Raw genomic sequence first — 16,068 nt, 5'->3', positions numbered from 1 at the left:
GCACAGGGAAAGGTGTCAATGCGCACCTGTTAGGGACCCCTGTTCTAGTCAATAAAGGATGTTATTGTCATCATCGGTTATGTATAGTAGTACCTCTTTATAATCTGTGAAAGGTGTCTCATTTTGGATGTGGAATGCCCCTCATAGCCAGGGTCGTTTAAGTAGGGTTGCCAATCTAAAATGGCTGCTTTGGAGGGTGGACTCTATGGCATTATATCCCAGTGAGGTCCCTCCCCTCCCCAAACTCATCCCTCTGCTAGCTGCATCCGCACAATCTCCAGGAATTTCCCAACCACAGTTGGTAACCCTGCCTTTAAGGGGAAAGTGGCCACTCCCAGAAACCTTTGAACCTGTAGCAGCTGAATGCTTGCAGGTCTCTGGGAGTGGACATCTTTCCCTCATCTTTGGCGCCATGGCAACGATCCCAAGCAGAGATGCTTGCTGCTCCTCTCGCTTGCTGCTGCTGCTTATGTTACAGCATCACCATGGCAACCGGCCGAGCACAGTTCCGGCCAGGCCAGCCTAGCAATGGTCTGAACGGCCCTGGTGGGTCCCCCTGAGAAATGAGGCCTGGCGCTCAAGTTGGACGCCTGTATCTCATGTCCAGCATCTTTGCCTCTTTTCATTTCAGTTTGCTCCTATGTCTCACCTGCCTCTTCTTCACCTTCCCGTAAGTTGGGTAGCAGGGTATCATGCCACAGAGTCCTCCTTTCAAAGTGGCCATTTGCTCCAGGGGAACTGGTCTCTGACATCTAGAGATCAGTTTGTAATCCCAGGAGATCTCCAGCCACCACCTGGAGGTTGGTAGCCCTATGAATGAGCAAGATCTGCTTACTCAGCTGCCAAGACCCCCACCCGGCCGATAGCTGCCCCCAGCAGTTTCCTGAAGAACACTGCGGGAGTTGTCAACTTTAAACCATGGCCAGATTCTGGGGGGAAGTGCCCCCCTTCCAAAGGACCAAGTCAAGGTGGAGCATTTTGATCTGCCAGGCAGCCAGGGGCTATCTAAAAAACACCAGCCCCATGGAGAAACTGGGGGCGGGGGTGTTGCTTTTGCTGTCCTCTAGTCAGTTGCTTATATATGGTGGTGGTAGAAAATGCTGTCAAGTCACCGAGGACTTGAAGGCATCTTGGCCATCTTCTGGTCACTGGGGGTGGGGTGAGGGGAGGTAGTTGTGAGTTTCCTGCATTGTGCAGGGGGTTGGACTAGATGACCCTGGTGGTCCCTTCCAACTCTATGATTCTATGACTTAGGGTGACTCGACAGGGCTTTTGAGACACAAGACATTCAGAGGTGGTTTGCCATTGCATGCCTCTGGGCAGCGGCTCTGGATTCCCTTGGTGGGCTCCCATCCAAGTACTAACCAGGGCTGACCCTGAGCTTCCAGCATCTGATGAGATTGGGCTACCCACGTCAGGGCATGCTTATATATCACCTTTCAAATAAATCTCCTAAAGATGGTTTTGCTTTTTTAGGCCCTCTGGTGACTACCTATGCCTGACAGACACAAGATCAAGGAGCTGACAGCCATTTGCTTCTCTTTCAGCTGCAGCTGGCTAACCCTCCATGTATCCTGGGCCTTCCCCATCACCTGTGGCCTCCTCTTCATCCCCACCATTGTCTTCTTCCTCTTTGCCAGTTTCACAGACACAGGAATTCTCCACAAAGGTAAGCAGAATCGTGGGCCCGCAGACATGGGAAGGGAGAGTCTGGCACCTGCCGTGCCAGAAGGGTTAACAACTCTGGACTGGGAGATTCCTGGAAATTTAAGGGTGGAGTTTGTGGAAAGGAGAATGCTCAGCAGAAACGTGATGCCACAGAGTCCACCTTCCAAAACTGCCATTTCCTGCTGGGGAGCTGATGTTTATTGTCTGGAGATCAATTGAAACTCCTCATGGGCTCATATCTGACAAAGGGAGCTTTGACTCTTGAAAGCTTCTATCAGGTGTGGCTACTATGTAGGGTTGCCAGCCTCCAGGTGGTACCTGGGGATCTCCAAGAATTACAGCTGATTTCCAGACTTCAGAGATCACTTCTCATGGAGAAAATGGCTCCTTTGGAGGGTGGACCTCACACTATACCCTGCTAAGGTCACTCCTCTCCCCAAACTCTGCTCTCCCCAGGTTCCACCCCCTCAAAAAAAAATATCCAGGGATTTCCCAATCTGGAGTTGACAAATCTAGCTACTAGCCATGGTGACTAAAGGGAAATTCCACAACCTCTGAACCTCAGGGCCAGGAGGCAGTATCAGGGGAAGGCCCCAGTCTTGTTGTTGGTAGGGTTGCCAGCTCTGGGTTGGGAAATACCTGGATATTTTGGGGGTGGAGCCTGGGGAGGGGACTTCAATGTCATGGAGTCCAATTGCCAAAGCGGCCACTTTCTCCAGGTGAACTGATCTCTATTGCATAGAGATCAGTTGTAATAGCAGGCGATCTCCAGCTAGTACCTGGTGGTTAGCAACCCTAGTTGTTGGCCCCATAGAGAAGCTGATTGGCCACTGTGTGAGACAGGATGCTGGACTCGATGGACCACTGGTTTGATCCAGCAGGACTCTTCTGATGTTCTTGTGCCTCTATGCCCTGTTGCTGGACCTCCAGGGGAACTAGTTGGACACTGTGCGAGAAGGGATGCTAGTCTAGATGGACCCTCACTAGTCTGATCCCGCAGGGCTCGTCTTCTTACGTTCTTATTTATACCCTTGAAAAACGTGGTTGGCTTTTAATGTGCTGCCAGACTCACATGATACTCTTGTGTAGACTCAGAGTCCTTGTTGGCCACAGAAGGAAATAGGGGAGGCCAACATGATTTGCAGACTAAGGTCTAGGATAAATCCTCAGAGCTCGGCCTTCCTCCTCTGCCAGCTCAGCAAAGACGTGCCCCTCACCCTGGGATTAAGCAACTCGGTTCAGCTGCTGACTTCAGGGTTGCTGAGCTGGAAAAGTCAAGAATCAGACATGGCCCCATCCCAGTCACAGCTCCATGTGGCATTATCTGTGCTTCATTTATTACTGTTGCTGTTGTTTACGGTCTGCCTTTCTCGCTGGGACTCAAGGCGGATTACGTAGCGTAAATCAAGTAGAACCAACAAGATGGGGACATCCGATGAACAGTTTAACAGGGTTTGGACTACAGACATCTGAAAACTAACAGAAATCCCAGGCGGAGCTGAAACAAAAGGAGATCTTTTAAACATGATGCGTTAGGCGGTATAGAATCTACCTAGTCTAGAGCAGATTTGCAGTGATAGGCAGCAATACAGCAGTGTAGGCTGCAGTCCCTGTCCCTTGACCAATGCATCCATTTCATTGCAGTACAGTCCTACGTGTGTGTGTGTGTGTGTGTGTGTGTGTGTGTGTGTGTGTGTGTGTGTGTAAAGTGCCGCCAAGTCGCAGCCGACTTATGGCGACCCCTTTTGGAATTTTCATGGCAAGAGACTAACAGAGGTGGTTTGTCAGTGCCTTCCTCTGCACAGCAACCCTGGTATTCCTTGGTGGTATCCCATCCAAATACTAACCAGAGCTGACCCTACTTAGCTTCTGAGATCTGACGAGATCAGGCTAGCCTGGGCCATCCAGGTCAGGGCACAGTCCTACTTACCTGTGCAAAAAAAGCCAGGTAATTCCATTTTGCATTGTTTGCGGAAAGCCAGGAGAGTGGGAGCCTTTCTGACCTCATCAGCAAGGCCATTCCATAAAATGGGGGCCACAACAGAGAAGGAATGAGTACAGGCTCAGGTTGCCAGGAGGTTGCCAGGTCCCTCTTTGCTACTGGACGGAGGTTTGGGCAGGGGAGTGACTTCAATGCCACAGAGTACGATTGCCAAAGCAGCCATTTCCTCCAGGTGAACTGATCTCTATTGGCTGGAGATCAGTTGTAATAGTGGGAGATCCCCAACTACTACCTGGAGGTTGGTGACCCTAGTACAGGCGGATCTTGATTTTCTCATTAGCAGGAGGGGACCTGCAGAAGGGCCTGCTGGGATAAGTGATACTGTCATGGCAGAGCACAGGGAAAGAGATATGAGGGACCAAGGCCATGAAGGGCTTTGAATTGAGCCTGGTAATTGATGATAGATAGATAAATAATTTATTTATGGCCCTTAGCCAGATAAAACAAGATAAAACAGAATACATTGGCTAATAAATTCTTACAAACAAAGAATTACAGGCCGAGTCTTATAACACTTAAAAAGAAAATTACAGCTGGGACACATCTGTCAACTGCGCTAAGAGGCTGGTAATTGATGGGCAGCCAATGAATGTCTGTGACCCTGTCAATGCAAAAACTGCACAGACACACAGGGATCTCCATGTCTCTGATCCTGGGGACAGGATTGATGCCCCCTGCAAATTCTCCCCTGTGTTCTCTCCCACTGCCAGGCATTGAAGAAGAGTTGGTGAACCAGGTGGTTATCATAAGAGCTCCCCGGCAGCATTGGTGCAACCGATGCCAGCTCCACAGCCTGCCACATACTTTCCACTGTGCCTGGTGCAATACCTGTGTGGAGGTAAGGTCAGACGGGGTAGTCCAAAGCAGCACAGGTCCCCATGGCTTGGTAGGGTGGGTGTTCTACTTTTAGTTGGAGGCCCGCGTTTTGCTGGAATTGCAACTGATGTCCAGACTGCAGAAATCAGTTCCCCTGAGGAAAACGGCAGCTTTGGAGAATAGACTTTACGGAACTTTTTCTCCTTGCCCCAAAATACTGGCACTCAAGGGCATCCAATGAAGCGGCTAAGCAGTAGATTCAGGATGGACAAAAGGGACTATTTATTTACACAGCGAGTGATTTAAAATGTGAGTTTGTTGCTAGAGGATGTAGTGATGGCAGCAGGAATAGAGGGCTTTAAAAGGGGGCTAGACAGATTTTTGGAGGATAGGTCTATCAGTGGCTACTAGCCATGGTAGCTAAGGGAACCTCCTCATTTAGAGGCAGTCAACCTCTGAATCCTGGTGCCAGGAGGCAACATCAAGGGAAGGCCTCGGCCTCTATGCCCTGTTGCTGGACCTTCAGAGGAACTGGTTGGCCACTATATGAAACAGGATGCTGGACTATACAGACCACTGGTCTGATCCAGTAGGGCTCTTTTGTTTTTATTCATTTTCTGCTGAGTCCTTTCTCAAAACCTGCTGCCCCAAATTTTCCAAACCACAGTTGGCGACCCTATCCACTTTGGAGCAGTTATTGCAGCTGGGGACAGATGCCGTTAGGGAGAATGAGTGGACCGAAGGTGGGCTTCATTGATTTCTTTATTTGTGCTTGTTTGTTGAAATATTTGCACTGGATCTTTCTTCTGAGATTCAAGGTAGGAAGTCCAAGGCTGCTGTGTGGAGTCAGGCAATGGCAAAACACCTCTGCTCATCTCTTGCCTTGAGAACCCCATGAGGGGGTCACCCATAAGTCAGTTGGGACTTGATGACACTAAATTATTATTATTAGATGGCAGAGATATACAATAAAAACGTCAGATAAACCACCACATCCCTATGAATTAGGGTTGTCAACATCCAGTCTGGATGGGGCAACCTCAGAGCTGCTTTTTTGCAATTAAAAATGCTGAGAAGATCCATTAGTGGCCTCGCAGGGCATCATTTAGTTAGGGCCTGTCTGTTCCTGCTACGGTTGCCAACTCTAGCTTGGAAAATCCCTGGAGTTTGGGGGAGGGGGATACTTGGAAGGGACATCCATTTCTCCTAGACTCGATGGTATTCCTCAGATTCTTCACTCTGGCACTGCCATTTTCTCCAGGGAAGCTGATCTCTGTAATCTGGGGATCAGTCTGAGGAGCGCAGACTGTGGTACATCATAGATTCTAGGTGAAGCCACTCCCCAAACTCCCCCCCCCACAGGCATCACCCCCAAATCTCCAGGAATATCCCAACCTAGAGGTGGCAACCCTACTCCCCATTCTGCCACAGGCACCCCAAGTCATTTGGGCTGGTTGGCCCGAGAACCAGATCTGGCTAGTCAGAGGGATCCAAAGGAAGTAAGTGGGGTGGGGGGATGCCTTGACTTGGTTTTGGGGCTACGGGGTCAGGGAGGTTCCCTTGAAGGCTGGCTTCTAACTGTCTGGCACCCCCCGGCAGGATTTTGACCATCACTGCATGTGGCTGAACAACTGCATTGGCCGCCACAACATCCGCTTCTTCGGCCTCTTTGTGGTCTTCCTGAGCGGTTACGACATGGCCGTGATGGCTTCCTGCCTCGCCTACCTGGTGCTCAACCCCCAGCCACCCTTCAGCGTGGAGAAGATTTGCACGTATCCTTCATCCAAAGCAGCAGCACTCCTTCACCTTTCTTCCAGCTATGTGTGTGTTTGCATCCTGCAACGTGAAGCCAGCAATGGCCCTAGTTGCTTCGCCCTACCCCTAACCCCCTCCCCCCAAGTGGACTGCCTCTAGGGTTACCAGCCTCCAGTGGTGGCTAGGAATCTCCTGGGATTACCACTGATCTCCAAATGACAGAGATCAACCCCCCTAGAGAAAATGGCTCCATGGGAGGGTGGACTCCGTGGCACTATATGTTGTGAAAGTCCTTTCCCTCCCCAAACCCCATCCTCCTCAGGCTCCACCCCCAATCTCCAGGTATTTCCCAGCCATAATTGCCTCAGTTCATGCTACCCATCCTTAGTATTCACGACCACCTCTGGCACTGATACAGACCAACCGCCCTCTTGCCATGGGGGTTTAAGATTGCCAGCTCTGGGTTGGGAGTACGTGGAGATCTTGGGGGTGGAGCCTGGGAAGGGCAGAGTTTAGGGAGGGGAAGAAACTCAGCGCGGTATAACGCCATAGAATCCACCCTCCAAAGCAGTCATTTTCTCCAGGGGGATTGATCTACAAATGGGCTGTCCTGCCACAGTTAAAGCATTTTCTAACCTGGGCTGGTTCCAGTTACCTGATCAGGGGGTTTCTTAAGCTCTGCCTGAGCAGAAGCCCCTTCTCGTTTGGGTGAGAATCCACCTTTCCACTGATATGCCTGTATTATTGTATCAATTCCCAATGACAATAACACAGTAGGAGGTTGATAGTTCAAATCAGTTTGTGTATTAGGCCCAGTATACACACAGGGTGAAAATTGCCCAAATGCGCAGGACAATTCACACAAACATTAAAGGAGTGCAAGCATGGATATAATCTTTGGTAATGGGAGGTACGAAATACATGGTGTCAATACATAGAACCAATAATAGATATTTAAGGATTTGAATACCCTATTAGAGATTCAGAGACATTACATAGAAATGGTGATCTCATTCTCACTAATGAGCAGTGAAGACCCACATTCCCAGGTGCTTCTCTATTTGATCCTAAATTACTACAGTTCTTCTTATCTTGGACCCTGGCAGCTGCCAAGGCTAACTAAGAGGGTTCCTAGCTGGTTCTTATCTCTGGAAAACCAGCTTATGCAAGCGTACTAAGGCCATCTATGGATTCTTTAATTAGCTTCTAACTAAGGAGCAACAGTGGGCTTCTTATACTTGAGGCCTGTAACATATGCAAGTGCTTGGTGTAACTATACAAGCCACCTCTAATATGCTGAGTGTGGCATATTCATGAGTGCAGATATACTTTATTGAGTACAAAGAATATATTTCAAATCAGAGAATACTTTTCCAATACATTTGTAGTGAATAAATACATTTTCAATAACATATAATGATTTCAGCCTTTACACCACCTCTCTGGAACCCTTTCTCTTCCCTTCCAGTGCCCCACTCATTAAAGACGGGCCTAAAATCATGCGCAACGAGATTGTTATGAGCCATGCCCATTCCCCTGAGCTGGAAGAAGACCCCATGGAAGAACTGCAAGGCTGAGCTACCTTGGGACAACAGAGGTGTGGACACCTCTGCAATTAAAAAAAAATCTGAATGTGCACTCAGAACATCAGGGGATGAGCAATGTGTGTGGTCAGTGTCGTCCCCCCCCCCCAAGTCCCAGAGAACTCCATGGCCTGCACATGCACATGACCCTGGCACGCGGCTGGTCCTTCTCTCTCCCTCTCTCTCCATGCCATCCCTTGACTCTCTGGCTCCCAGCATCATGGTGACCATCCCCGCGGCATTCTACCTGCTCCCGCTGCTCATTCAACTGAGCTCCCAGCTCAGCAACATCTGGACAGCTCAGTACAGGTGCAAGCTCCAGGTATCAGCCAGAGTCATGTGGCTCTAACATGTTTGTGTTTGTGTGGGAGAACATGGTCTTTGGCCATAGCCCCATGATCTGAGTGTACAGAGGAAGAATTCCTACTGTGTCTGACAAAGGAAGCTTTGGATCACAATGGGTAGCCATATAAATCTGTCTGTTGCAGTAGAAAAGAGCAGGAGTCCCATAGCACCTTAAAGACTAACAAAATTTCTGGCAGGGTATGAGCTTTTGTGAGTCACAGCTCACTTCTTCAGATACAGCTAGAATGTGAGTCCATCCTTAAGTAGAGAAGAGTGAATTAGGACACCCAATGGCAAAGCATGTAAATGTCAAAACAAGTAAATGGCATTAGCTGGAGTAATTGGATTGGGTATGATATGCAGAGGGGTTGTAGGTGTGGAGAAATCAGCATTGGTAAAGAGACAGGAATCGCAGGTCCCTATTCAATCCAGGAGAATGCATTGCCTTGGGCTTCATTATTAGTTTTAATTCAGCTGTCTCTCTAATCTCCCTTTGAAATCCCTTTTGTAAGAGAACGGCTACTCTTAAATCAGCAACTGAATGACCTGGAAGGTTAAAATGTTCCCCCGCTGGTTTCTGAAGTCAGTCTTATGTCCATTTACTCTTTGTTGCAGGGACTGGCCTGTTTGTCCAATGTAGAGTGTGAAAGGCATTCCTGGCACGTGATGGCATAAATCACATTAGAAGATGAACAGAAGTATGAACCTGAGATAGTACAGCTGATGTTGCTGGGTCCAGTGGTGTTGTTGCTAGGAGCAAAGTTGACACCTAGGTATGAGAGCAAAGTTGACACCTAGGTTTGTTGCAGGCCTTGGTACCAGAGTCCATGCTACTGTTAAGTAGTTTATCATTGCGGGTGTTTTATGTTAGCAGGCTGTCTGTAAACAAGAAAGGGTCAGCATCCCAGTGCCTTAGCGAGGGAAGTGTCACAATCCAGCATTGGTTGTAGGTCATTAATAATGCGTTGCACTGGCTTGAGTTGGGAGCTGTGTGTGATCACCAGAGATATTCTATTGTCATTTTCTTTGGGCTTGTCTTGTAGCAAGTTGTGCCAGGGTATCATTCTGGCCTTTCCAATCATCTGTCTTACCATATCAGCAGGATATTGTAGCTGCAAAAATGCTTGCTGTAGGTCCTTCAAGTGAGTACCTCTGTCTGAAGGGTTGGAGCAGATGAAACTATAGCGTAAGGCTTGGCTGCAGACAATGGACTGTTTGATATGGTTGGGATGATAGCTGGAGGTGTGTAGATATGTTTGTCGAAGGGAACTTTGACTCTCAAAAGCTCATACCCTGAAAATCTTGTTGGTCTCTAATATGCTACTGGACTCAAATCTAGCATGTGTGTCTGCAGATGAGGATGGAGATGCTCCAGATTCCTAGAGTAGCCAACTCTGGTTTGGGAAATCCCTGGGGGGGTGGTGGAACTTGGGGAGGGTGGGGTTTGGAGAGGTAAAAGACCTCAGCAGGGGTATAATGTCGGAGAGTCTACACTCCAAAGCAGCCATTTCCTCCAGGGGAACTGATCTCTGTAATCTGGAGATCAGTTGTAATTCTGGGAAGCCCCCCAGCACCACCCGGAGGTTGGCAAGCCTACCTACTTCACACATCTTGCCTGAATTGCCAAGATTCAGAGCCTGCATGAGGGTGCCTAGGGGAGCCAGCCTCCAGGTGGGACCTGTGGGTCCCCTGGATTTACAGCTCATCTCCAGACTACAGAGATCAGTTCCCCTGGAGAAAATGGCTGCTTGAAAGTTGTACCCCACTGAAGTCCCTGTCCCCCCCCCCCCCCCGGCTCCATCCCAGATCTCCAGGAGTTTCCCAATCTGGATCTGGCAACCCTTTAGGCCCCCACCCCATCCCCTGCCGGTGGGACCTGGCAACCCTATTCCTCCCAGCAAGGGCCTTCTGACACCTGCTGTTCACCATCTCTTTCCACAGGCTCAGGCTTCACACGGGAAACCCTTCAAATCCCGCCTGGCCTGGGGGTGGCCCTGGGCTTTGCACACCCGGCACGGATCAAAGTAAGTGGTTCAGCCTTTGCTGCACAAGCCTTCCTTGGGTAGGACAATAATCTAAGGAACAATTTTGTTGCCATTTAACCCATTTTACATCTTGAGTGCTTTTTTAAAAAGTTGGGATCAGCGTAATTAAGTAAGTCAATTTTCACATTAATTTTTGAGGGTAAACTCTATGGCCGTGTTGGCGAACCTATGGCACATGTGCCACTTCCGGCACGCGTAGCCCTCTCTGCCGGCACGCGCGGTTCCTCCAAGCTGCTGGCCTTTCCGGCTCTTCCCCGCCCCGGATGAGGGAGGCTGTAGCCCAGGGGTGGGAACCTCCGACATCATTGGCGGTGGCCCCCGGACTCTCCCACAGAAGCCGCCGCCATTGCCGCCGCTGGAGCGTGAGCGGCCGGCCAGGCGGGTGGGAGAGCGGGGAACAGAAGCCGAGCGCCCACACTCGGCATGGCCGGCGGCTTCTCCGGTGCCCTCTGGGCCTGTGCGGGCGGAGGGGCGTGGCTGGCCGGTGGGTGCGAAGGAGGCGCCCTCTGCCCCAAACCCCACCCTCCTCAGGCGCCACCCCCAAAACCTCCCACTCATGGCGAAGATGAACTTGGCAACCCTAGCCTCTCCCTCTGGGCCCCCTCTGGGGGTGGTATTCAGGTTAAATTGCCTCATTGGCACTCAGCGATAAATAAGTGGGGTTTTGGTTGCAGTTTGGGCACTCGGTCTCTAAAAGGTTCGCCATCACTGATCTATGGCATTGTACCCTTCTGAGGTCCCTCCCCTTCTCCAGTCTCCACCCTCAAATCTCCAGGAATTCCCAACAAGGAGTTGGCACCCCTACTCCATCCCCACATCTCTATTAACTCCACATCTCGGTTAACTCCCAGTATCCCCACCTTCCCTTATAACGATGCTCTTGATCAGGGGTCCCCAACCCTTTTGAATTTGTGGGCCTCTTTGGAGTTCTGACACAGTGTGGTGGGCACAGCCACAAAATCACTGCTGCAGAAGGCGAAGCCAGCCACAAAATGGCTCCTGCAGCTTACCTTCAGTCACACAGCAAAGATCCTTGTACTACAGTAGCAGCTGCTTCCAAAACAACGTAGTTACAAATCAGTACAGCCAATCAAATCCTCAATGGCCAGTCAGAAGCCTTACTGGACAAAAGCCACACCTGGCCATGTTTACTTTCTAAAAATCTTGGCAGGTGCCAGAAAAGATGTCAGCAGGCATCATGGCTTCCACGGGCACCACGTTGAGGACCCCTGCTCTTGATCATCCATGATACCTGCTGGTTGACACGTTAGGTGTTCAGTGTGTCTGTCCCCACCCCCATGCACACACATTGAATTAATGCCATCTGATTCTGCCCTTGCGTTCCCAGGCCCCGAGTGAAATCAGCCATGCCAAAAGCACAGACCGAGAAAGCCGAGAAGGCTTCAGTCCCCCCAGTTTCCGACTTCAGCTTGGCCACTGCAAGCTCTTCCTCCTGTGGGGGCCCTCCAAACAAGCCCGACGAGCGGAGAGCGGCCAAGGCCTGGCATCACTTACTGGCTGCCATGGGGAGCTTTCTGCGACAGAAGGGTCCCAGGATGGGAGAGTCAACACAGCAATTTACAACGGAGGTGAGCTCAGGAGCAGAAGGAAAAGGGCAGCAAAGTTGACCTGGCTGTCAGACAGGCAGGGGCAGTCTTAGGAATTCTGGGGCCCTGGATGGGATGGGGCCTCAGATCCAGTATTACCACCCCACACACACATATCAGAGCCAAGCAAAGTGGGGTCTGGAGATCTCCTGGAATGACAAGTCATCTCCAGAGTACAAGGACCAACTCCCCTGGAGAAAATGGCAGCTTTGGGGGGTGGACTCTACTGCATTATACCCTGCTGAGGTCCCTCCCCCCGCAAACCCTGCCCTCCCCAGACTCCATCCCCCAAAATCTCCAGGAGTTCCACAACACAGTGCTGGCGACCCTCGGTGGCCCTAGCTCTGTGAGAGGGAGCCATTACTGCTGCTGGAAGGTGGCTGCCCAATCCCCAGTGGGGTAGGCACAAATGCCAGTACTGGGAGGCTTCTCCTCCCCTCCATTGGGGGTGTGTGTGTCAGGGCCATGGGCAGTCAGATACGTCCTCCCCCCTCCAAGCATGAAGCAGCTGCCCCGATTGCCCACTGGCTAAGACCACCCCTGCAGCAAAGGCTGCTTCTCCAGCTAACCACCCAAGTGATGGATTGAGACAGCAGAAAGGAAAGGATGCAGATGCACCACCGGGCTTTGCCTAATAGCCCTTCAATGTCCATCACACACATGAAGATGCCTTCTACTGAATCAAATCCTCAGTCCATCAAGGTCAGGATTGGCTACTCACACTGGCAGCAGCTCTCCAGGGTATCCGGCACAGGTCTTTCATATATAGGGTTGCCAACCTCTATGTTGTTCCAACCTTATAAACACAGCAGCGTAAGACAACAAAACACATTAATCATACTATGCATTAATCATACTATGCTATATTCTATGTGCAGTGATCAAAAACAGTGAACAGATATATACAGTGATATTGTTTAAAGCAAAAAAGAACTATATACACAAGTTGAATGTTCTTTTTTAGAACCAATATCTTTGGAAACATTGTCCATGTATAATCCTTTCAAGGTTGCCACAGTTGGGTGCCTTAAAGTTGAAGTGCATCACGGAGTAGTCTCCTGTTGATTGCACTGACCATATGAGGTTGGGGTCATACTAGTTTCACAGTCTGGGGTGTATTACAGGGGTCCGATATGTTGTGGCTGGAGATCTCCCACTATTACCACTGATCTCCAGGCAATACAGATCCGTTCCCCTGAAGAAAATGGCTGCTTTGGCAATTGGACTCTATGGCATTGAAGTCCCTCCCATCTCCAAACCCCACCCTCCTCGGGCTCCACTCCCAAAATCTCCAGCCTTTCCCAACCCAGAGCTGGCAACCCTATTCATATATATAATGAAAACAATTGGATATAGGCCATCCAGTGACACAGCGTGTGCCAGAGATCCTAGTTGTAAGGCCTCCTCTAGCCCATGTGGTAATTGTGGTCAGAGTATCAGGTGAGTTTTTGAGATCATAAGAACATCAGAAGATGTTCTGCTGGATCAGACCAGTGAGGGTCCATCTAGTGCCATATCCTGTCTATCGCAGTGATCAACCAGTACCTTTGGAGGTCCAACAACAGGGCATAGAGGCCGAGGCCTTCCCCTGATGTTGCTCCTAACATTGGGATTCAGGGGTTTACTGTGACAAAGTACCAATGGAAGTGGCTCACTACACAATCCGTGGCTTGTGGAATGCTTTGCCTCATTCCGTGTCTTCCCATTTGGTGACAACTCAATGCTTCCCCCTACAGGCTGGCAAGAAGAAAAGCAGCTGGCCTCTGAACACCACTGACAGAAGCACGGAGATCCCAAGTGAGTAAATTTCCTGTGATCTGCTCTCCATCCATCTTGATGGGGGCGATGTAGAGGAAATAAAGGAAGAAGCTGTGAGACTGATAAGAGGCATCTTGTAGGTCACAGTGCTATAGCTTATCCTCAGGGGAATGGGATTGTTTCTGAATATTTCATCCAGGGGGGTATCAGGGACACAAACATGGCTATGAAGCTAGATAGCAGGGACTGAATTGCCCTCCAGAAGTACTTCCTGGCAACACATTTATGGGGTTTCACTCACAGGGTCTCTTTGATTTTCATAATTTGAGGATAAGGAGAGAGAATTCCCAAAAATTTTGTGAATTTACTCACTTGCTCAAGTCATCTGAAGTTCTTTGAACAGCAGGGCATTGTTGTTCATCTGATCTTTGTGTAAGGTGAAAACTTAGTGTTGCCAACTCCTGGTTGGGAAATTCCTGGACATATGGAGGTGGAGGCTAGGGAGGAGACCGGGATTTGGTGACTGGTGGGACCTCAGTGGGGTAACAATGCCATGGAGTCCACCGTCCAAAGCAGCCATTTTCTCCTGGGGAACTGATCTCTCTAGTCTGGGAATCCTGTAATTCTGGGAGATCTCCAGGCCGTACCTAGAGGTTGGCAACCCTTTGAAGAGCACAAATAGTAGCTAAGTGCCAGGATGTCCCAAGTTCAAATCTTGCTTCAACCAAGAACTCACCAGGTAGTTTTCTGCAACTTACAAATTTTCCAGCCTCAGTGCCACATCTGGAATCCCAGAATATTCATTGTCGCTTACCTTGTGAATGTTGCTAAGGTAACGAACCTGAAGGGGTCCAAACTTGCTGTTACTATACTGCAGTGGATCTGTGAGGGTCCGGCAGACGTAGAGGGTACTAACCACAAGGAGATAAGTGGTAATAATCAGGAGAGGGAATCTCAGCTCTTGCTTTCTCTTTCCTGCCAGTCCCAGAAATGCCAGAGTCACTGCAGCTGCTGGACGAAGACCAGGATACACATTGGAAATGCCAGCTCTACATCAATAGACGTGCCCCTTCCTCACCCACGGGCACACTCCTCTCGCTGTCGGATATCTGAAGGGACTCTTCACTGCTCTCCCAGCAACCAGATTTTTGTAGTGGGAACACTGGATAAAAATGTGTTGTAAAGTCATTGCCTTCACTTTGCTGTGTATTTCCCCCCTAGTTTTGCCCTCATACACATAGGATTTGGCTTTTCTGACACGGAACGGGCTTTCTTTGGTTGCAGCTACAAGCCTCTGGAACAGCTACTTTGGAAGAATTCAATTTTTGTGTGTGTGCGCGCATATTGACTGGCTGCCACTGTGTAGGTGAGTCAGCCAGCCAAGAAGAGATCCTGAGCATTTACCTGCTGGTCTTTGTGTCCCAGATACTGACGCTCAGCCAGAGGGATTTAGCGAGGGAAGTTGGAAACACAATGCCCGAGACAGCACATGACATCGAATGCTCGGAGAGTCTTTTAGGGTTGGCATTTGGAGGCCCCGACCCAAAAGGAGCCCCAGAGGGGTGCCGAAGCCCCTGCCCCACCACTGCCAAGCTAAAGATTAAGTATACAATACCAGAAAGGGAGTGGTTCCTGGAACACACATATACATAAAGTACCACCCATGCACTGAATATAATGGTTTATATAATTTCAAAAACGTGATTTCCAACAAATGATTCAAGTTATGCAACAAAACAATCTATGCAAGTTTACAGAGTTTTGTGAATGTTACCCTTGTTCTGCTAAATGCAGAACTGTGGGGGGATGACTCCACAGTTATACAAAAAGTATTAATTTATAAGTTGAAAAAAAGATGAGGGCTGTTGATGCTTATTACTCTAAAGGAAGAACAGAATGTTGAAGGCACCCCAAAACAATGTAAGGTGGGTATTCTTAAAAACAACAGCAAAAAACCTATTTCTATTTTGTCGAAGGCTTTCACAGTCAGAGTTCATTGGTTCTTGTAGGTTATCCGGGCTGTGTAACCGTGGTCTTGGTATTTTCTTCCCTGACGTTTTGCCAGCAGCTGTGGCAGGCATCTTCAGAGGAGTAACACTGAAGGACCGTGTCTCTCAGTGTCAAGTGTGTAGGAAGAGTAATATATAGTCAGAAAGGGGTTGGGTTTGAGCTGAATCATTGTCCTGCAAAAAGTATCAAAGGTAATGTGCTAATCATTGTCCTGTAAGTATACTGTATTAGCACATTACCTTTGACACTGTCCTTCAGTGTTACTCCTCTGAAGATGCCTGCCTGTCAGGCTTCAGCAAATTCACAGCGTTTCAGCAATAGACCTTCAATCCAGGCAGAGCAGCAATTCAAAGATTTATTTCAGAAGTCAGTGATTTCAGTAAGAGACACGCAAGGTTGGAATACATGATAGGGGGAGTGGGGATACATTTATAGGGCTGATACAATAGGGTTACAGAAACAAAGAGACAATGTAGTTG

At 49.3% G+C, this 16,068-nt stretch overlaps 1 protein-coding gene across 1 annotated transcript; it reads left to right on the top strand.

Moving 5' to 3' along the window:
• Positions 1 to 563: 563 nt before the first annotated feature.
• Positions 564 to 14,692, top strand: ZDHHC19 (zinc finger DHHC-type palmitoyltransferase 19). The gene is made up of 9 exons (XM_056849918.1): positions 564 to 670; positions 1,548 to 1,669; positions 4,381 to 4,508; positions 6,086 to 6,258; positions 8,041 to 8,146; positions 10,111 to 10,193; positions 11,563 to 11,803; positions 13,558 to 13,618; positions 14,562 to 14,692. Exons 1-9 carry the CDS (start codon positions 564 to 566, stop codon positions 14,690 to 14,692), a joined length of 1,152 nt encoding a protein of 383 aa, XP_056705896.1.
• The last annotated feature ends 1,376 nt before the right edge of the window (positions 14,693 to 16,068 follow it).

This window comes from Euleptes europaea, chromosome 5 (genome assembly GCF_029931775.1).
Source record: "Euleptes europaea isolate rEulEur1 chromosome 5, rEulEur1.hap1, whole genome shotgun sequence".
NCBI lineage: Eukaryota > Metazoa > Chordata > Lepidosauria > Squamata > Sphaerodactylidae > Euleptes > Euleptes europaea.
The sequence above is the reverse complement of the archived record's forward strand: the minus strand, read 5'-3'. Positions and strand labels throughout refer to the sequence as shown.

What these genes read in the sequence shown, in the direction of transcription:
- ZDHHC19 (XM_056849918.1), top strand. Translation starts at nt 564, where the DNA reads ATGAGGCCTGGCGCTCAAGTTGGACGCCTGTATCTCATGTCCAGCATC. An exon ending in GGTGCAATACCTGTGTGGAG is followed by an intron (nt 4,509 to 6,085) that starts GTAAGGTCAGAC and finishes ACCCCCCGGCAG; the next exon opens with GATTTTGACCATCACTGCAT. An exon ending in CACAGCAATTTACAACGGAG is followed by an intron (nt 11,804 to 13,557) that starts GTGAGCTCAGGA and finishes TTCCCCCTACAG; the next exon opens with GCTGGCAAGAAGAAAAGCAG.